The following is a 21,699-nucleotide window of genomic DNA, read 5'->3' as shown; positions in this document are numbered from 1 at the left end:
AATCGTCGCAAAGCGAGGTGCGGCGATTGGGTGCTCCGTATAGCGATCCCGAAAAAGGGGATCGCTATACGGATTCGTCGTTGTACGGTGCGCTCGCTAAGCGAGGCACCACTGTATTGCTCAACAGTAACATAACTGCCATTAAATTATTAAGTCTGAAAGTTTTAAATGCAGAATATTTTAACAGACGCTGGGTGGGCAGAAGATGGGACAAATTAATTTTTTACAGATCATTTCCAAGCTCTGGATCAGCATGCTAAACCCAGGCAAACCCAAAATTGCTGTGGGGATTACCTGATCCAGCTGCTTCTGGATCTTGCTTTGTTGCTCAGTCACCAGCTTTAGTTTCTCTGCATCAGCCTCCGGGAATTCACGGCCGGCCTTTTTAGCTGTCCGCTGCTTAGCACACAGAGCCTTGCGGGATTTGCGATGCACTCCAATCTGCTCCTCCAGCACCTTCAGCTGCATCTGGAGGAGCTGCTGGGTGTGGAAGAGCCACTCTTCATATTGACGCTGATCAGCTTCATCTGAGCAAGGAGGATGAGAAAAGGAGGGGATGATTTGGGAGAGGAGGAGGCGTCCTGCACCTCTGCCTCACGCTAAGCATAGAAGGGAAAAAGCCACCTGCACTTGAGACTGAATACTCCAGACTGCATAAAATCATAACACATACATTGGATTATTTTGGCATCAAGGCCCCAAGTACACAGGCTCCTGCTGGATGTCTGAGACTGTGCAGAATAGCCCTTGGAAGCACTTTTTGAGGGCAGTGGTATGATCACAGTAAACATGGATACAGACATGGAGCAAAAGGGTAACATCAACAGGGAAATGCATCAAGGCCACCTGCCTGGAGATGTAACATTGCCCAAATTTTCCATTTTTTTCCTGGGGGGAAATGTGGGGGGGGGGGAGACTTTTTTTCCTGAAAAAAAGAGAATTTTTGGAAATTTTGCATCTCTAAAGAACACCAGACGTCTTATAATAAAAAATATAAAATGAAAACACTTCTAAGCATGTTTTTTTTTTCCTGGAAAAAATGGAAATGTTCAGAAATGTTACATCTCTACTGCCATCCCTCTTCTCCTTTATCATCAGCAAGGACAGGAAAGCTACATGTCTGCCCCTGACCTGTTCGTACTACTGTCCTACCTACTGCTCTTTTTGAACATGCAGGACTAAGGCACAGGTGCAGAACCTCTGGACTGTAATTCCCATGATGCTCTATTACTGGCCATGACGGGTAGGGCTGATGGGTGTTGCTGTAGGCTGAGGGCCAAGGGTTCCCTCCTCCTGGACAATGTCATTATTGTCAGGTTGCCACAGATTTGTTTCCCAGACTCGCTCCTTGATGACAACCGTTAAGCACCACTTAGAAAATTTGTGAGTTGCCCTCTACACATCTTTTTTTCCCCATCTTTTTTCCAAATTTGCACTGGTTAAAAACCACTAACAAGTATAGAATTTTCTTCCACTTTCAGCCAACATGAGCAGAGAAACTGTGGAGACAGTATTTATTCCAGATTAAGCAGACTTTAAGAAATGTGTACGTAATTGTATTATGCAAATGCACAGCTGGGCAGGAAGTTGTCTGGGAGCATTGCCCCAGGGAAAGCAAGGTGCAGCCCTCTGATGTAAACCCTCTCCACCCTCGACCGCTGGCTACTTACTGATGACACCTTGAGCAAAAGTGGGTGGGTTTGGACGAGCCTGTGCTGGGTCAGTGCTCCGTTCCTGCAAGGGAGTTGAAAGATTCAGAATACCTACCATGTCACACACCCTACTCTTCTCACCACCAACTATATCTCCACACCCACACTCTCCCATCTTTGCCACATAACACCAAGCAAATCTATCACAAGAAAACCAGCCCAAATCCATCAACTTTTCTCCCAAGCCCACCAATATGTGGTTGGAAACTGGGTGTCTTGCCGCCACTCCCAGCTAGCCAGCCAAAGACTCCTCACCTGTCCTCCAGGACCGGGCAGGATATGGTTCTGCATTTCAGATGAAGAGGCTGCTCCAGACAACCTCTGAGCCAGCAAGGAAACCTGTTGCCTGAAATGGAAGGAAAGGTGCAAGGGGAGACAGGGAGAAGAGACCGACAGAGAATGAATGAATGAATGGGTGAGTGAAAAAAAGCACTGAGGAGGACTAGAAACAAGCCTTCCATGTTTACATAAAAGACAAAAAGCACGCATACACACACACACACAAGTTCTCCCCCCCCCATCATTTTCGTCTTCTCTCATTAACCCTCAAAATGGGGTCCTTAAAAATGAATGATTTGTATTAATGGAAGATGGGTACATGAACGTTTTTTGTTCTTTATGTCTCCTTCTTTTGTTTTAACCTTTCTTTCACTCTTTGTCCATCAAATCACTAAGATTTCCCTCCCCAATAGTGCTAAGAGGGTTAATCAGAGCAGCCAATCAGAACACCGGGGGGTGGGGGAGGAATTCTGAATATGTAAAAGGACCTGGATTGATCCTGGAATCCAGTGTGAAGTGCTCTTTTACTTCAATTATTCTTGTGGGTAGGACTGCTGCGTGCTGCTAACTGATCTCCTTCCGATGCTCTCCATTTTGTTGTGCTACCTGTCCACCTGACTCTGTGCCTCCATCTTGAATCCTTTTCTTTTCTGTCCCTTTAAAATGATTTTTGAGGGGATTCTCCCCCCCCCCAATGTATTTTTATTACTTTTATTGCTGCCTGCTAGACTCAAGAAGAGAGAGCATCAATTCAGGGTGGTTGGGGGGAATCTTCCCATACAACAGCTGCTGTTTCAGAGCAGTCATTTTGGTTTCAGAAGGTTTTGGTTATATTTCTTGCCTTTATTTGCTTGTTTTCTTACTTACTTTTCTTGGTTTCTGGAATAGGGAGCTATGTGTGTTTTTATTTTGCTATTTATTCCTCTCTCTCTCTCTCTCTCTCTCTGTGTGTGTGTGTGTGTGTGTGTGTGTGTGTGTGTGTGAGAGAGAGAGAGAGAGAGAGAGAGAGAGAGAGAGAGAGAGAGAGAGAGAGAGAGAGCTTAAACTGTTTCATTATTTTTTACAACTGTTATTAGATAAATTTGCTGTTAGAGGTGTACATTTTGGTGGGTTTTTTTAGTGGAGGGGACGGTTTTGTTTCCTTCTGTGCATAGAACATGTGGGCCACGGTGTAGGTTTTGTGACTGTGTACTATTGCCTGCTTTTGGAGTAGACTGATTTGTTGCCTTGCCTCTCTGCTTTTCTGAAGCAGTTTATAAGGTTTCTTTAGGCTCCATTTGGATGAAATATGGAATACCAGGAAATATGAACGGGGAAACCCAAAATAAAATAACCTAAAAGAGGATTTTCCCTTTCATTTTAAACAAAAGGACTGGCATGCTAAAAAAATACAGGAATGAAAGAAAACGGAAGTCATCCGGGGGGGGGGGGGGAAATCAAATTAAATATGATTTTTTTTTTGTGCCTTGCATACCCCTACTCAAGAAGATCACAAAGCAAGTCTCTCCACACAAGGGGGGGAAATTACTGAGCTTCACCAAGACAAGTCAAAAACAGAAGTCAAAGAATTTGCTGTTACAAGTATAATGGAGGAAAAGGTCATATGGATCATCAAGAATTGAAGGAAGGGTAGAAAGAAAGCACTGTGTTCCCCTGCAGAGCTGCCAGGACCACAGTGGAGCAAGAAAAGGTGAAAGCCCATCAACTCCACCACCAATCCCACAGAATTACAACTATTCTATCCCCATCCGCCTTCTACCAAATATAATTTAAGATTTAATTTAAACATTCTATTTTACCATGAGAGCAGCTACGGTAACTTGAAGGGCTAGAAGCACGATCATCACCTGCCTCCTGACAGAAATCAGGAGAGACACAGAACTTGAGTTCCGATGGTGATGAGGGTAGGGGTACTCAGGAATAAACTTGAACCTTCTCTAGCAAGATTTAGAGATATTTACACCCACCCACCCAGAAATGTTAGCACTACACCACACGGCGACCTCAGCCCTCCGGTTCAGTGTTTACCTGTTCATGCCAGGAGCCACCCCGATGCTGCCTTGTGCCATGACCTTCTTGATACCCTTCAGCGCCACCATCTTAGCCTTAGCAATGGGATCCATGATGTCCTCTGTGGCAAATTTATCCAGATCTGTGCAGGGGAGGACACAAGAAACCAAGCAATCATAAAGCTAGAAGTGCCTCCTTCATGTTCTCTGACATGGTATTAGAAAAGGGTGGGCTCTCCTTTACAGGATTGGCGCTCTTCAGAGGCGCATTTCACCAAAATACTCATCAAGTGGCACGAGCATGAACACACAGGCATGTATTTAGATTTGCTACTGTAGAATTCAGTGTCTGAAACGAAAGTAGTACAGTGATGCCCCACATAGCGACGTTAATCCGTTACAGGATTAACGTCGCTATCCGGATTCGTCGCTATGCGGGGGAAAAACCCCATAGGAACGCATTCAACTCTGTTTAATGCGTTCCTATTGGGGAAAACTCACTGCTATGAGGGGAATCCTCCATCCGGCCGCCATTTTCGCCGCCCAGTAAGCGAGGGCAGGGTGCGAAAACGCTGCGGGCGGCCATTTTCTGCACCCGGCGGCCATTTTGGAACCGCCGATCAGCTGTTCCCAAAACATCGCAATGCAAAGATCGGTAAGCAAAATGCTTACCGATCATCACAATGCGATGTTTTGCCTATTAAAACATCGCAATGCGATCGCATTAGCAATCGCAAAACACACGTCGCGATGCGGATTCGCCGTTAAACGGTGCACTCGTTAAGCAAGGCACCACTGTATATATATCATCAAAGAGAGAACTCAAGCACACCTTGAAAGTAATGAGCCAGCATTATGAACCAGATGTTCCTAATGGGATGGTTCCCCTAGTATGGCAGGTGACAGCCACAGATGAAATTTGGTTAAATTGATAACCAGAACTGGTTCAAGATTTCATGGAGGAACTAACCCACTGTCTGAAATCCTAATGAGATTTTATGTAGGCAAATGGGAACCACATAAACCACTGCTGCTAACTGACAAAGTGGCCTGGGTATATGATTGGTAGGATCGTGAGTGTCATGAACGGGCACCTCTTCAGCTAGCTCCAATTAGCTGTCACAATGTATGGGGCACCTGTCGCATGTACAGAAGATCCCAACAGGATTTTTGGTCACTGCCTTTTATTTGAAGGAATGAAACCATGCAACGCTATTTAAAACAAGAGTCTATGTAATGCACGTGTGGATCCAAATGAATGTAGCCCTTGTGAGGTTTCAAATCTCAAGCATATCAAACTGTCTGTCAGTTTGAAGCATAGAAAGCACTCAAGAAAAACGCCTGAGATCACAGATTATTCCTCCACATCCTATGTTCACTTAAAAATGTAGCACGTCTATTTCCCCCAGCACAGAAGTAGTCCCCAATTTCCTGATTTTCTCCCTCTGATTAAATCTGTACCAGCTATTAAAGTGGAAAACTTTAAGCTACATTTAAAACTTTACTGCATTTGTTGCCCTAGAATTAAAATATCACAACTCTGAGCTCCCACCTGTATCAGGGAAGAAGCTGTTAGCCAACTGCTGCTGCTGCTGCTGTTGTTGCTGCTGCATCACAACTTGCTGAGGCTTAAGTCCCATCATTTGCTGCTGTGGCTGCTGAACTCCAGGCATAGGTTTCTGGACTAAGATTTGCTGCTGGTTTGGTTGCCCGTGTGTGGTCGGGATGCCATGCTGGCTGGCAAGCATATGAGCCTGACTCTGAGTTACTCCCATGTGTGGGGCTAGCACTTGGCTTTGCTGGCCATCAGCCAGACGCTGTTGTTGCTGTTGCTGCTGCTGCTGCTGCATTAGGTGCTGGTTGGACACCATACCCTGCTGCCTAGCCACCATGCCCAACTGAAGCTGCTGCTGCTGCTGCTGCTGCTGATTCACTAGCTGTCCATCATGGGTTTGAGATGGAGGAGCAGCATGAGTCAACATGGTTTGAGACTGGAGGTGCTGAGAGCCCCCAGGCATCTGAGCAGACATCTGCTGTTTCTTCTGCAGCTCTTTCTTCTCATGTTCCAGCAGATCTTCAATTAAGAGCGGCAGCTCACTGGCTACTAGGGAACTCTCCATCTTGTCCAGGTCATCAGCTGGAGAATGTTGCTGGGCATTAGCCAGGCTTAAGGGCCCTCCATCCAGCTCAAACTTCTCCAGGACAGAGTTACTGGTGCTAGTCATCTGGACGGGAGTGAGAGAAGGGCGGCCTGGGGTGCCGTAGAGGACCTTATCCGAGAGGGAGGTGTGGCTATTACTGTGGAACTGGGTCATGCCAAGCCGCATCCCGCCAGGACCCACAAGGTTCTGGCTGGGCTTGATGTTGACTGCTAAGGCAGCCACCATTTTCTCGGTGCCTTCGGATTTGACAGGAGGCTTTTCTGAGAGACCGGTGTTGAACTGGCATGGAGTTGACTTGAGGCAGCCTTCCTCTATCTTAGGCTTGATGTCAGCTGGCAAACTAGCTGCCTTGCTGTCCAGCCCATCACTCTGGCCCTTGAAGGTGGAAAGAATGGGGGATGATGAAGAGACACCTGAAGAGGATGAACAGGGAACATGGAGGAGGCCAAGCCCTTCTTTAGCTTTGGACTCATCATCTTTAGGCAGAGGCGGTGCCTTCTGCTCCCCTGGCTTGCCAACGCCGCTGGTAGGAGTATCCTTGAGGTAGGGTCCAGCAGGGGGCTCTTTCTTGAGCAGAGCCTCACGTTCGGCCTTTTCGTTGGCAGATTCTACCAACCTCAGATGTTCATTGAAGATGTCCTTCTTGTCCCCAGTGTCCAGTTCCGGGTCTGTGTATGCCAACAGGTCAAACTCATCACCATTTAGCAAATCATCGAGGTGCGGGTCATTGGTCTCCAGGTTATCCAAGTTACCAAGATCATCATCGCCCTTAGCAACATCTGGATCCAGGCTCAAGTTGGCCAAGTCATCATCGTCCTCCAGATCCTTGTGGGAATCAAAGTCATCCTCAAGGTCTGGCTCCACGGGCACCTCGCAAGGCAATGGCCTAGTAGCCAGGCCCAGCTGGTTCTTACTAGCCGCCTGAGGAGGGTCGATGGCAGATGGGGGGTTGGATGTATCTTTTGGGCCAGAGGAGGAGAGCGGTCGGGGTGGGATATGTTGCATCTCCAAACCGCCAGGGGGCAGAATCAACTGTGGCAAGGAGGCCTTGGCCTGGGGGTGATGGCTGTTGCTCCTGTCTGCTCCCTGAGGGGAAGAGGAAACAGAGATCTTCTGGGTTTGCATGCCTTGGTTTCCCAGGACAGGAGCCTGCAGGGGAGGAACAGAAGCCTTCGCAGCCTGGTTGGGGCCATCGTTCCCGGGCATGAAAAATCTTGGTCGAGCTTGAGGATTCTGCTGGACAAAAGGGACCCCAGCTCCACTCCCAAGCACACCCTTCTGGATGTTGTGCCGCAGTTCGATGAACTGGGCTCCCAGAGCGCTGGCTGGAGGCTGAAGCGGTTCCCCCGGAGCTGGCAGGCGTGGGGCAAGGCCACCCAGGGCTTGCCGGCTCAGGTCTTGGGTGGACGGGTGGGGGAAGCGCGAAGGAATAGGGAGACGCATGGATGCTGCTTGCTGCTGCTGCTGCTGTTGCCACATTTGCTGCTGTGGGGACTGGCCCTGGAAGACACCGCGAGGATAGAATGGCTGTGCAGCTGCCACGGATGGCCTGGAGGGAAAGGAAGGAAGGAAGGAAGGAAAGGAGAAAGAAAGGAGAGGACACAGATCAGGACTCACAGCATCTGTGCCTACAGGCTGCTAGAAGGCGATGTGCATTTTTAAAAAAACCCAACGCCACTGAAGTGACATCTGGACAAATTCTGCACATCTCTTTTAAGCCAAGGGAGGCAACTTGCGGCACCCGGAGGTCCCCCTTCAAGACCACATGCCTTCCAAAAACAAGTTTTAAAAACTGAACTCAATTAAAAAGTTCCCTCCGCAGTCCCGGCCACAGCAGGCCACACCATCTTGTTTCCAGCCCCCCCCCTCCTCATCGGTTCAGGAGCCAGAGGAGCTGCTTCTCCCTAACCAGGATCGGATGGAACCATCCCCTCCTCCATGGCCACTAGTTGGCATCGAGGGGAGGGGGGTGGCGGCTTTATTTTATTATATAAAAGGATGTGTGTGTGTTTGGGGCCGGGAACAGCCCTCAAGGCCTGAGGCAGGCTTGTGTTGCCTCTCCATCCTTGGCAGTTGCCCACCCGTGTTCCTGAAGATTGTCCCATGGGAGGGTGCTCCTCAGACTTAAAGGACAATGGTGCTGACACCACACCACAATCACACCTTCTTTGGGCATGCGACACAGATACAGACAAAGCCTCCACTTCCCAGACACATGGAAGAAGCTGCTCTGTTCAACCGAGGTCTATGAGTAAAGGCTAAAATAAAGCATGGCAAGAGGTCCCGCTGACGACCAAACACTCTCTCTCCCCTTTCTCTGCCCTTGTTTTTGCAGCCACCGACTCGTCTTCCCCCTACACACAACAGCGGGAGACTCACCGTCTGTTGATATCCACAGTCGAAGGGGTGGCTACGGGTGGAGGCCGGGCCAGTCGCTCATCTTGAATGTAGGTGGGCTGCACCATCACTGCACCGGGCAGTTTGCTACCCCCTGGGGCACCACCCAGGCTGCTCACTATGCCCTTGTTGTCCTGGAGGGGAAAGCAGGTCAGAGGAGAGACTAATAAGGAGTCTGTCGCTTTTTGACAGCACAGCTTCAATGAAGATGGGGGGGGGGGGAGGAGAGAATGCTTTCCTTAGAAAAACCATATGTTAAGTAAGTAGGTAAGACAAACTTGTGGGTGAGGCCATTCATTCATGTTTGGGGAGCAGTATTCGATTCAGTTCCTATCAAAGCCTCTCCTGCAAAATCTGAAATAGTTTAGATTACTGGGTGCCAGGTGACCATCGGTTTCGTAAGCACTCTGTAACCCCTCTTCTGTTAAAGCTGACTCGTGTAGTGGATTTATGCTGAACCAGCATATTCCCTCTAGCCCAGTACGATCCACTCTGATGAATGGCAGCTCTCCAACATCTCAAACGTAAGATCCTTCCTAACCTGCCAGCAGGAATCCCTTTAACTCAAGGAATGGGGACCTTGGGGACCTTCAAACCTGCAACTGTAACTCTCATAATACCTGGCCACTGGCCATTCTGGCTGGGGCTGAAGGGACTTACATAGTCCATCATCATCTGCAGGGCATCCTCAGTTAAGCGTTGCAGAGTTGATCGAAAAAGTAACACACAAAGAGCCCGGACTCCTAGTTAACACCAAGTATGGAGAACTAGGCCACTGAATAGTTGATTTCACTTGCATTAATCTGACTGCACACATCTAAGACGGGCAGCTTCTGAAAGCCAAGGGCTTTCTGGTCCACAACCTGCCTGGGGTTCAGCCCCATTTCTCCCGGGTTTGCTTGGGATATCCTTGCCCATCTGTAGATGGCAAACGGGACTCCCATGCTTGGTTGCAAAACTGGAAAGCAAGCACTCCTTGTTCTGGGACTGCATAGGATTCTGCTCCCTTGAGGAGATTAGGACCACTTTCCTTTCATACCAACAAGGGTTCCTCTTATGTTTGTTGGCTTTGCCTCTATGTCGAGTTGAGAGTGATGAGCCGATTTCTGGATGCTCATCTGCTCCAGGGAGGTCAGGGAGGCTGACTGCACCCCTGCTCTCCTCAGTGCCCAACTCCAGACCCTCATACGGCTAGAGTTCAACAGCCAGATGGCAAGGACCAGGAACTGCCCCCTTTGTAAAAGACAACATTAAGGCCAAGAGCTCTCTGATTGCTGCACTGGACGTCCCGTGGCAAGCCGGACATGGTGTCGCAAGCCTCCAAGCCTTCCAGGTGGGAGTCACCACCGCAAGGCACTCTTTCCTGGATACACCCTTACCTGTGCTGACGGGTAGGGAGTCATGCTCCGAGTCATCTGCTCAAAGGGCTGCCCGCTGCCTTCAGGGTTCCACGAGGCCTGGGCGCTGGTGGTGGCGGCGGCGGCACTCTCCTTCTCTTGCCGCAAGTTGTTCCTCTGGATCTGCTGGCGGATGAGCAGCTCTCGGAGTCTCTGGCGCTAGCAGGGGAAAGAGGTCCCAAAGTACAGTCTGTCTGTCTGCCCTGAGCTCAGGAGATCTGCCAAATCTGGATCACTCCTAGTCACTTGTTCTTCCTCCCGTTGCCCCTGCACCAGTAAGAATCTCAGATTCTGGGACTAGCACCAGAAGCAATTGTTTTTTTAAAACTAGACTCATTTCCAGGGTGAAAAATGAACTCCCACGCTTTTCTCTTTACTGCACATCAAAGTGTGGGAGTATGTATGTATGTATGTATGTATGTATGTATGTATGTATGTATGTATGTATGTATGTATGTATGTATGTATGTATGTATGTATGTATGTATGTATGTATGTATGTATGTATGTATGTATGTATGTCACCTACTGTACTTACTCAACTGTCATTTAATGACTACAGTCATGCAAACAGACAGAAACACAAACTAAGAAATGGAGTAAGGAGCAGAAAATGCAAGCTAAAATGAGTGTACAAAAATAAAATCAGTATGTAAAGTTAGCTACTCTACGTAAGAGACACAACCTCTTACGCTGTCTTCAGTTTCCGGTTTGTTTACCTATTCATACAAATAAGTGTAAAATAGTGGGTGCCCTCTCTGTGAGCTCAAAGCTTTTCTTTAGAAGCACAGTATAGAAACCCAAGCAAAGAAAGAAATCCGTGCATTCTTGGTATTTTTATTAGGCCTTCTTTGGAGTGCAAGCCAAGCGCCAAGGACGGCCAACCCGCCCAGCCTCTTGCAGCCCCAGGGCTGCCCCTGGAGCCCTCTGCAAATGGGCCACAGGGATAACCAACTCACCTGCCTCTGCTTCTCCATCTCTGTTTGGCTGGCGCTGCTGCCAAGAGCCGCTTCCTGGCTGGCCGGCAGTTCTTGCAGCTCCCTATGCGGGGCTCCTACCACTCCATCTTCTCTCTTCTCTCCTGATGGCACCACACCTGTCCGTGGCAGGTAGGACAACGGGCTATCTTGCTGAGAAGGTGGCTGTTGGGGCAGGACTGAAGGGGGGCGCAATGGGGAGACAGTGTATGACTCTGAGGCATTCTTGCTGGGCCCCAGAGGGCTCCCAGCTGGGTGAAATCCAGGCGAAGAAACGTAGCTTGTGCTTTGGGGCTTGCCAGGTGCAAAATGGCTGTTGACCCCATGGGAAGGGGAGCTCTTGATTGGCTCATTCGGAGGGAAGGTGAAACGCATCTGGGGTTGAGTGTTCGGGAAGACGCTGGTCCCAGGGGAGCGAGCAAACTGGGGCTGCTGGTTGGCCTTGGGGTGGGGATCGGCTGAGGGAGCCCCCGTGGGGAAACTCCCCACAGCAAGGCTGTTATGAGCAATGGACATGGGCTTGAAATTGGTGTCCGGCATTTGGGGCCGAGGGGGTTTGTGCAGAGGGGCAAAGGGGTCCCGCGACTGGGGCTGTGACGGGGGCCGGGAGTAGGGGTCAGGGGACTGGAAGTGAGGGGTGACGGGGGACTGACAGAAGGCTTCGTTGGAGAGAGGCCGAGGAGTGAGCGGGGACTGGGAGCTGGACTGCGACTGCGGGCTGGCCGGTATGCGAGAGAAGGGATCCGAGGGCAAGGAGCGAGGAGGCAGGCCACAGCAGCTCTCTGGGGCTGGGGGCTGAGGCCTAGGTGTCAAGGGGGGCTGGGCGTAGGGGTCTGCATAGGGCGACTGCCTGTAGAGATCAGCCTGGCTAGGGGGAGAAGGTGCCAGAGGGTGAGGCTCTGGGGCTCGATGCCCCAAGCCTGGGCTCTGCGGCTCCACCTGAGACGGCCGGGGGGTGAGCGGGGCTTTGAAAACATCCGGAGCCTTCATTTCGCTGGGATGATGGTGAGCCCCAGAGGGGGAGTCCGTGTAGCTGCCACCGTAGCTGGGCGAACAGATCCCAGGGCCGACCTCTTCCTTCTTGATGTCCAAGAGCTTCTTCGGCTCCCCAAACGGCGGAGGTGAAAGCAAAAGGGCAGTTCGCTGGGGACTTCCAGGCACAGACAAGTTTTCCATGGAGCCACTGGGGCAGCGTGGCTTTAGGAAGGGGTCCGGGGTAGAGGGCTGATGCCTTGGCGTCCCAGGAGGGGTGGGCTGGAACTCCCCCGGCTGCGGGGCTGGGCGAGGGTTGGAAAGGAGAGGGGATTGTCCGGATGACGAGGAGGAGGAGGAGGAGGAGGACGAGGAAGCAGAGGCAAAGCCGGCCGGTATGGTAGGACTCTGACCCACCAAGGAGGGAGAGGGGAAACCTGGATCTGGTGGGGGGCAGGCAGAGGCCATGCCATAGGGCTCGTGCAAAGGCACTTGCGCTGGGGGCTGGGCACTGGTGGCAGAAGAGGGTAGCTTGAGGAAGACCTCGCTGGGCGACTCGATGCCTGACCCGCCTGGCAGAGATGCAGCATTGTTGACATAGATGGGCTGCCCTGGTACAGAGGTGGCAGGGGGTGGAGGTGGAGGAGGAGGTGGTGGTGGTGGCGGCGGCTGTGGCTGGGTGGCACAAGGCAGCGCCCCCTGCTGGGGAGGGATGCGCAGGTGCAAGGCCGGGCGGTCTGGTCTCCGCAGCACCTCGACTTTGGTCTGCTTGTTGATCTGGTTCTCAGCTTGCTGTGAAGGAAGGGGCAAAGAACACAAAAGAGGTGTGTCATCACGGACACCATCCGTAGCAGGACAGAAATACACTCACCCCCTGTGTAAGTACCCCATTTCCCAATGCATGGGGCACGCTATTTGTTGGAACGGGGGTGGAACACCGGGAGCTGGCAGATATTTTGGATTTCTTTTTTAATTTTGATAATTTTATTATCACAACTGCAGAATTTAAAATCTCAGTTTTCTCCCTTCATCCCTCCCTCCTCCCGGTTACATCAGCATCCAGACTCATCTTTGTGCTCCTGTCCACGGGATCAGAAGCAGCACCAATGACACAAAAGTAGCACCAGCTGAGACAGGAAGCAGAATCCAGCTTTTCTTGGGAGAGGCTTGACACGGCTCTGCCCAACAGCCTTCGCAGCACAGCATTCCTAGATTGCTCAGTTCATATTTGTTCACCCACTGGTTCTCCCCCCCCCCACACACACAAAGGTCTCCCTTACCTTTTGCACCTTGTTGATGCGATGGGCTGCCCGGTTATCTTTGGCCTTTTGCTGCGTAAAACAATTCAAAAGGAGAAAATGAAGGCCAAGAAAATGAAAAGTGCCCCTCATGGCAAAGCTGGACGAATGTTCTCTTCTTATCACGCTGAATCACCCACTTCCTAAGTTACTGTTGTTCTGAATTACAAAAATAAAATAGCACAGTAGTACAGGGTGCTATTTACGCCTTTTTTGGATTTCAGCTCCCGGAGGTCTCCCTGCAGACTTCTGGGAGTTCCAGCCCAAAACTATCTGCAGGCACCTCCATGTCACTCACCTGAAACAAAGTCTATCTTCCAGGCTGCTTAGCTATCTCAAGCCTACTTGTGGGGCATGTAGTTCTTTGTAGAAGCCCTTTAATAGAGCCTAATGGGCAGGGAAACTACAGCTCCCAGGAAGTCCCAGCCCTCCCAAGAAGCAATTGCCTTTTCATACCCTAACCATAGTAGGCATAAACTCAAGCTCCGAGTGACCATTCTCCTCATGTGGTCAAAAGTGTGGGTCAAGGACACAGGAGACACGAGTTCAAGTCCCCACAATTAAATTAATTGCAAATATGTTTACCCCAACTTTCTTCTTAAAAGGACCACAAAATTCATTAGATCCTCTCTCCCAGTCTCCAAAGCTGTTGTAAGGATATAAAATGGCTGAGGAGGATGGGGTGAAAGAGATCTGTACACTGATAGATCATCTTGGGCTCATTGGAATAAAGGTGAAAAATAAACATAACAAACAACAACATGGTGGTGGGAGACGGAATCAGATATTCCACTACAGAGCACAGCTGAGCATCTGAAACTCTAAACACCAGCATTTTTATGCAGACACGTTTTGTCGGAAGGCCTGCTTGTAACCTAGCAACGAGCAAACCGGGTAGGGACATAAAGTCAGAGTGCACATGCATGCACAGACACAAACAATCCAAAGTCTAATATATATATTAAAAAAACACATAAGTGCAGAAGGAAAAATAACCATTTAAGAAGAGTCATGCAAAAACTTACCCATATAAAACGTTTCTACACGTGCCACTTACCAAGTAAGGGGCTTTGTCAGGGGCTGGCACCTTTCTCCAGAGCTTCATGATTTGCTTGCAGCGGCTTGACCAGTCTTGGAGGAATGAGAAAAAAGATGTCTTGAGTCTACATATTTACTAAGGCCCAAAACGCCCAGTATGGTCTCATACAGTTTCACCAACTTCAGGCTTCAGAAAGGGAAGACCCACATTCAAATACAGTGGTGCCTCGTTTAACGGGTGCCCCGTTTAACGACGAAATCGCATAGCGATGAAGATTTTGCGATCGCTTTGCGATGGTCTGAATGGGTTTTTTTCGCTTTGTGATGATTGGTTCCCTGTTTCGCTTACTGATTATTGCAAAGCGATTATTTTCCCCCAGCTGATCGACGGTTCCAAAATCGGCGCCGGGAAAAAAAAGTGGCCACCCGCTGTGTTTAGGGACGGATTCCTCGCTTACCAGCCAGCGAAAATGGCCGCCGTATGGAGGATATTCGCTTACAGGTCAGTTTTAAGCCCATAGGAAGGCATTGAAGGGGTTTCAATGTATTCCTATGGGCTTTTTAAAATCGCATAGCAACAAAATCGCTTAGCAGTGATTTTTGCTGCACTGATTAATGTCGCTATGCGAGGCACCACTGTATTTGTCAAATCATAAAACCTACTACCACCCTTTCATAGAGTGCAACAAAATCAGTCCTGTATCACTAGTGAGAGAGGATACCTACTGATGCACACCAGTTGAATACATTTCTGTGAGAGCATACTCACTTATGCATATGCAGACAGACAAGAGACATGCCGCTTACTGCAGAGTGGAAGTGCTCCACCTTATACAATCTGCCTTGGACTCTCTTGTCTCCCATCATTTCCATCTATATACTTTCAACCTGCTTTGTTAAACCCACAAAACTGGCAGACGTCATGCCCAGTGGAAGAGAACGGGGAACTCTCCTGCTCAGTTAAACTGAGAATAATACCAGCAGCTTTACCAACCTGGCCCCTTCAAGCCCTGTTGGGTGTTATATGGTGTTCTGCTGTACCCAAGGCCCACTTCCCCAGGGAAGAGCAGACCCTTCACTATCACAAATGTGCAGTGAGCAGAAGTCCCTAGGCAACACAAAGGTGAGTCTTAAAGCTAGGGGGAATAGGGTCTGGGGGTGAGCCGTGGAATGGAGGTCGAAGGATGCGGCCACTGACCTGGGTAGTCCTGCTTGAGACTGGGGAAGTTCATGTTGGCATAGAGCACCGGAGAGATGGTGGAGAGCTCTCCCAGCTCCTCATCTTTCTCCCAGCGCTGCAGGCTCCTCTGGTTGTATGAGAGCCCATCGCTTTCCCCCTCCGTAGTGGGCGTGGTGGGTGTGGATGCTGCAGAGCTGCTGGCCCAGGGGCTCTCGGGCTCACACTGCTCGGGGCTGAAGAAGCCGCTCCTCTCCCTAAAGGCAGGCAAAAAAGGGGCGAAAGCAAGGCCACATGAACCGCCGGGAGCAGAGGCGCCGGCCTCCCGGGTGGGCAGCTGAAGGGCTGCACTAGAGCCAGAGTGGCATCCAGAGGTCAGGGCCATCCACAACACCCAGCAGAGTGAGGCCATGGGCTTCTCAGGTGGCAAACGTTTGAAGCGGCAACAAGAATCTGCATGGAGGAGCTCTGCGTGAAGTGTCTTGTCCCGAGCCCTCCAAGATGACCTGTTGCCTTTAGTCATGATGGGAACAAGGTGAAAAAAAGGGCCCACGGGCCGGCCAAAGGCTTGGGTTATAAGACCTTGGAGGCAGCACCTCAGGCAGCAAAAGGTCTCCCACTGGATGGGGAGGGGACCCCACAGCCACCAACTTACCTGCTGTCAAGAAATGGGGACTGGCAAACTCCGGAGTAGGTCTCCATGGGCACAGCAGGCTGCAGGGGCCCAAGGGAGACACCCCCACCTACAAAAAGGACAGGCAGCATCACCAAGGCTGAAATCCACCCGCATCTTCCACCCAAGGCCTCTGCATGTGGACAGGTGCCTATCCAAACTTTCCAAAGGCAACTTCCACATCGTATGTGTTCTTACTCATATTTTATTTTGTAATCTTTTTCTTTTTTTAAAAAAAAAAACACCACTACATTTTCAAATAGGAACAAGAATTCTACATTATTATGCTAAAATTCATTATTGTACAATTGGAAAAACAGAATTGTACACAGAAGAATAGCAGAACTGTATTAAGTAGAAATGAGAATCATACAACCGAGTATTACACAACAAGGCTAAGGGTCATGGGAAAGAAATAAGGGAGTGAAATGGGAGTAAAGAGGGATGTAGCCATGACACTTGCCTATCCTTCTTGATCCTGTGCATCCATAGCATCATTCATTGCTACGGTAAATTTAATATTCATAGCAAGTCTCTCTAAAATTTCAGTTGCATTTGTGGGAGACTGACAGCTGGCGCATTGTTGCAAAAATGCATAATAAACGGCGCCAGATTCCTGTGATTCTCTTTTAGCATTTTGATCTTGGGTGCTAACCGCTCCATCAGCGCACCATCCCATCTCTTATTTTGGAAACTTTTTTAACACTTCAAATCCAGCAGCAGAAAACATGAGATAGAACTCACATTTTAGAATTGCTGGTGATGAGATAAAAAGGCAACAGAATTTGTTTGGATTCTTTGCATTCTATTCATAAACCAAGGAAGGAAGCAGAGTCACATCCACCAGCAATGGCCTCCACGGGCACACCAGCCCATGTTCTGCTAGCGCATGATGGGACTCTATGAACATACCACTGCACCTGCCTGCTTGTTTGCTTATTTATTTAATTTTATTTAATTTTCTTTTAATATAATATACTGCCCCATTAGTGCAAAAGCACTGTTCTGGGCAGTTTGACAATATGATAAAATATGTATCAGCTGCTCAACAGACAAAGGTTAGAAACATAAAACCAAATGGCGCCAAAGGCAGTTTCCCAATAACAACAGGAGACAAACAGTCAACTGGGATCAGTATGAAGGGCGTCTCTGAAAAGGAATGTTTTGAGTTGTCTTCTAAACAACATCAGGGAGAGAGTCTGGTGTAACTCCTCCAGGAACTGATTCCATAAGGTTGGTGCCACCACAGAGACGGCCGGGGGGGGGGGGGGGGAAGGGAGAAAGAGCCTAGTTTGAAAGATCTGGTGGGTCAGGGAGATGACACTGGGGAACAAGTAACGTGGTCTCAAACCACGAAGGGCTTTATATGCGACTGTCAAAACCTTGTACCTGATCTGGGACTCAATGGGTAACCTATGAAGACGGGCCAGGGATGTGGTCAAACTTGCTCACACCAGTCACCGGTCTGGCTGCCACATTGTGGATCCACTGTAGTCTCCAGGTGAGTCTTCAGGGAAGCCCCACACAGACAGCATTGCACTAACCAATCCAGAAGATGACCAGTGCTCACACCCATGTCCTGAGAGCTCCTCCATGCAAGAGTGTGTGTGTGATCCTGTCCTCAGCTCCAAGGCTATGCAATGCTGTTGTGAAGCTTTCAGCAGGCACTATAGCTTCTGAACTCCATATAAAAGGTAGTCCATAGTAGTTGCTGCAGGGCCACTCCAACAGCACTGCTGAAACACCAGCTCGCCCCCCCCCCCCCGCCCCCAGGCTCTTCCTCTCCCACGTAGCCATGACCGGGACTGGAGTTGAGTGGGTGCCTGGTGTCTTAATTCTCTCCTCTTGTCTTGCGCCTGCTTCTTTGTTCAGTGGAAGTGAACGGGTAAGGACTGTCTTGATTTCACTGGGACTGTACGTAAGTTCTTCTGGAAGACCTCCCAGCTGACGGGTGAGTTTTAAATGCTTTAACTCAGAAGTGGGTAGTCTCCGGGGGTCCAGGGGCTGAGCCTGCCTACCCTGGGGCCTTAGGAGGGCCATGCCACCTGCCTCCCTTCTTGCCTTCTCCCAAATATAGCTGACATGTTTTGTTAAGTGAAAAAGCTCTCTAGGCCTCCTAGTGGCTAAAATTCTTGAAAAATAAAATTTACAGAATTGGGGCAGGGAGGGTGGGCTCCAAAAGACGGCAGAATTGCTTCTCGTGACCTCTAAAGGGGGCTTCTCGACCAACACCACACAAAACACACTTTTTCTCCAGAGAAAAACTGGGCTTAGGAGTCTTGAGGCTGCAGTTTGCCCACCCTTGTTTTAAATGAATAAATAAGTGAACAAACTGCAATGGTGCTGCTGTTAAGTTCTCTATGAGAAAAGGGAACATTTATACACCTTGACCTGCCGTATGTGCGTATGTGGTGCTATTGTTACAAAATAGGAAGAACAATCCCAGGGAAGAACTTCTCGCCCTAGTCACAAAACCTCCCAAGTTTTGCTGGACTATGGAAAACTTGCTGATGGGGAAAATTCAAGCAACTCTTGTTCTTCTGCTACTCTAGCAGAATATATGGTTTTTGCTATAGGGTTCTCTTAGGTAGAAGGCTCCACAGACTTAAGACGGATGCTGGCATGATGCTGCCTCTCTCTTTGAAATTTCAGTGGGCAGAGCCTCTGAAGTAAACCAAGAACGGAACTCATGTCCCATCCACATGATTAAAGGCTCACCTTGCAGGAACGGCCTTTGGGCAAGTGGTGTACGGTTCGGATCGCGAATGCCCCCCGCCTCGGCTTCAGTTCCCACACAATTGAGCTGCTGCTCTCGCTCAGCCGACCCCAGGACATCTTTGAAGAGCTGCTGAACATCCTTGCTTTCCATTTTGGGCAGCTCTGTTAGTAAGGAGAAAAGCCACAGGGGACTCTTATGAACAAATAACCAACAGAGAGCAACTTCAGCCATATAGGGAAGCTGCTGATCTCCCATGAGGGCAGGTTGAACTTCAAGGAAACCGGGGAGTGGACGCAAAGGGGTGGGTATAAAAACACTGGATACAATGGGTACAACAGCACTCATGCTTCCTTGAAGTCACCAGTTATCTGCCCCCATTCTGGAGCTGGGGAGGGAAGCCAGGAGAGCTCTGGCTCCCAGTCTCCCCTGCTCTCCAGGGGGCAGATCCTTGGTAGGGAGATGGGGAGCGGTAGGTCTATTCAAAGGGCCCGCCTGACCTTCAGTGGGGATTTTGTCAAGGTCGGAGCTGAGCACCCCCTCCCCCGGGGGTGTGGCTGGGTTCTCGGCACCTGTGGGGTCTGGCGAGGTCTTGGGCACCATCTGTTCCTCTGTGCCTGCGGGGGGGCAAAAAAACACATCAGGCCCATCACTGCAGGGAGGCAACACTGAAGGGCCCATTCAGCTGACCCTGACGCTGCAGTAGTGACTGTAGCTATTTTGGGAAGGATCACCTACTTCCACCCCCACACTGTCCCAAACGAGGATAGATGGCCTCTCTCCACTTCCTCGGGAGGGTGGTGGTGGTGGCGGGGATGGACAACCTGAACATTTTCAACCACGATCAGTCCCCAAATTCACTTCCAACTAAACCCCACCTCCCCTGCTGTAGAAGCCTGAGGTACCAAGGCAACTCCATTTGACATAAAAATGCTATTGCTATGTAAAAACTGGATTATCTGTGATGGAGGGGACCTTCCTGAGAAGCGTGCCACACCTCTGCTGCTGCAAGCATCTCCTCCAGCACTGCCTTCCCGCCGACTGAGAAGGGAGAGGGTGGAGCAGGAGGTGTGCAGCTACAAAGGACTCCTAGCCATCAAGGGACGGCACCTCAGTAAGTTGCATCACTCCCTTGCTCGTGCGAACTTACAAAATTTGGCAAGGAGGAAGCCAAGGCATACAAATTCATTTTCAGTCTTTATGGGCTGGAGAGGGGCTACAAGAATGCTCATTTGCATACAAATGCAAAATTTGCTAACTTCACGCACTCAATGCCAGCGGTCATAAAGCATCACAGAGGGAACCAGTGGCTGAAATCCATCAGTAAGATACAACTAGAGTAGGGCCACTACATCAACGAAAATTACAGAGGCATCAACTCATCAAATGCCTGCTGGTTCAGTGGGTCTACTTAAGCTGCAGTTTTCTACTGAATGAGTCACATTTTAAGGGATATAATATGGCCACTTATTTATTTGTATGCCACCTTTCTCCCCCTACATCAGGGGTGGGCAATTAATTTCTATAGGGGGGGCACATGAAAAATCTGAACTGTGTTCGGGGGCTGAACCAACTTTACTTAAAAATGAAATGAAACAGTGATGTTATGATTGTTTTTATTTTAAACTTGTTAATCTTCCCAAATACTAAAGAGTTTTTTTGCAGTATGTAAAAGATAAGCAACTGATCAACTTTAGACAAAAAGCTATAAATGGTTTTGATGCTCAAAACTGTCCGCGGGCCAGACAGGAGCGGCTCGCGGGCCGTATGCGGCCCTCGGGCCACACTTTGCCACAGGTCATATATTAGCAGCTAGCTTTGTGACTGTTGTATTCCATGGACTTCCACCCCCATAATTCAGGGAGGAAATTCAGTCCAGGCCAAATTATGAAAGTGAAAGTCCCATAAGAGGATGAGGTACAACAACCCCTTTACCTGCATTCAGTGGCCTTACTGTTCCTCCGGGCAGTGGGAAGAAAAGCATCCCGCTGGACTGCAGGAATCCTGAGATTCCTTGAGATTTGCAAACACGCTCTCTCAAAGGGCAGCCTTTGCTGAGACTCGCCCTACCAGGGGGCCTTGCATGTTTCAAGGCCTCTCATGATTCCCACAGTCCATTAGGATGCTTTCCTTTCTGCTGAATGGAGGAGCAATGAGGGAACAGAATGTCGTTCTGCCTCATAATCTGGCCTGGAAGAGTTCCCATCAAATTATGGGGATCGACGTCCATTAAATATGAAAAGTCCCACCCTTATTAGCAACCCATATACAACTTTGACACATATTGTATACTGTGCAGATTAACATGGCAGACATGCTAAAGGAGTAGAAACCAATACAAATCGTTTTTCTGGTTCCCTATCGTTCTTCACCCCATAACCCCATGGATGTCGAACTATAAGGAAACTTCACTGAGCAAAACGGTGCATACTTCCCAAGGAATTAGGTAGAGGCGTGCCAACCTTTAAAGCATAAAACGGCACACAGTCTCATGTGTGGCTTCGTATTCGTAGAGGAATAAGAAGCCCGCCGGCACAGGTGGCCCGGCCCAATTACCTCCTACCCCCCCAGAATCCACCAGTCCACTTAGAGCGCAGTGTGCAAGGTCTGTGGCTGGTGTCATCATCAGGAGCCAGCCTGGCTGCTGTAGCCCCATCTCCCTGCTCACCCGGCCACTCCAGGAAGGGGGCAGGAGGACGAGACTCCCTGCTCAGCCGTGGAGTGGCGGAATGAGCAGAGAGCCAGGCTACTGCCATGACTGGCTCCTGATGATGGCAACAGCCACACGCCTTGCACACTGCGCTATAAGTAGACTGGCTGGTTCCAGGGGTGGGAAGTAATTGGGACGGGCCACATGGGCCGGCGGGCTGCGCATTCGCCGACGAAAACGAA

At 49.7% G+C, this 21,699-nt stretch overlaps 1 protein-coding gene across 3 annotated transcripts in view; it reads right to left on the bottom strand.

The window, feature by feature from the left end:
• Nucleotides 1-21,699, bottom strand: part of KMT2D (lysine methyltransferase 2D) — a 101,916-nt gene that overhangs the window by 29,807 nt on the left and 50,410 nt on the right. For 2 of the 3 annotated variants that reach the window (XM_072990975.2, XM_072990974.2), the window contains 14 exons: nt 19,308-19,424; nt 18,810-18,971; nt 16,074-16,161; nt 15,440-15,675; nt 14,261-14,334; nt 13,186-13,236; nt 10,916-12,697; nt 9,939-10,115; nt 8,542-8,693; nt 5,553-7,711; nt 4,020-4,143; nt 1,968-2,058; nt 1,671-1,734; nt 295-527 (listed from right to left, as the gene is read on the bottom strand). In XM_072990975.2, the coding sequence (XP_072847076.2) occupies nt 295-527; nt 1,671-1,734; nt 1,968-2,058; nt 4,020-4,143; nt 5,553-7,711; nt 8,542-8,693; nt 9,939-10,115; nt 10,916-12,697; nt 13,186-13,236; nt 14,261-14,334; nt 15,440-15,675; nt 16,074-16,161; nt 18,810-18,971; nt 19,308-19,424 (5,510 nt within the window). The remainder of the gene's footprint in view (nt 1-294; nt 528-1,670; nt 1,735-1,967; nt 2,059-4,019; nt 4,144-5,552; nt 7,712-8,541; nt 8,694-9,938; nt 10,116-10,915; nt 12,698-13,185; nt 13,237-14,260; nt 14,335-15,439; nt 15,676-16,073; nt 16,162-18,809; nt 18,972-19,307; nt 19,425-21,699) is intronic. The other variant, XM_072990976.2, reaches the window with a different exon arrangement.

This window comes from Pogona vitticeps, chromosome 2, assembly GCF_051106095.1.
Source record: "Pogona vitticeps strain Pit_001003342236 chromosome 2, PviZW2.1, whole genome shotgun sequence".
NCBI lineage: Eukaryota > Metazoa > Chordata > Lepidosauria > Squamata > Agamidae > Pogona > Pogona vitticeps.
The sequence above is the reverse complement of the archived record's forward strand: the minus strand, read 5'-3'. Positions and strand labels throughout refer to the sequence as shown.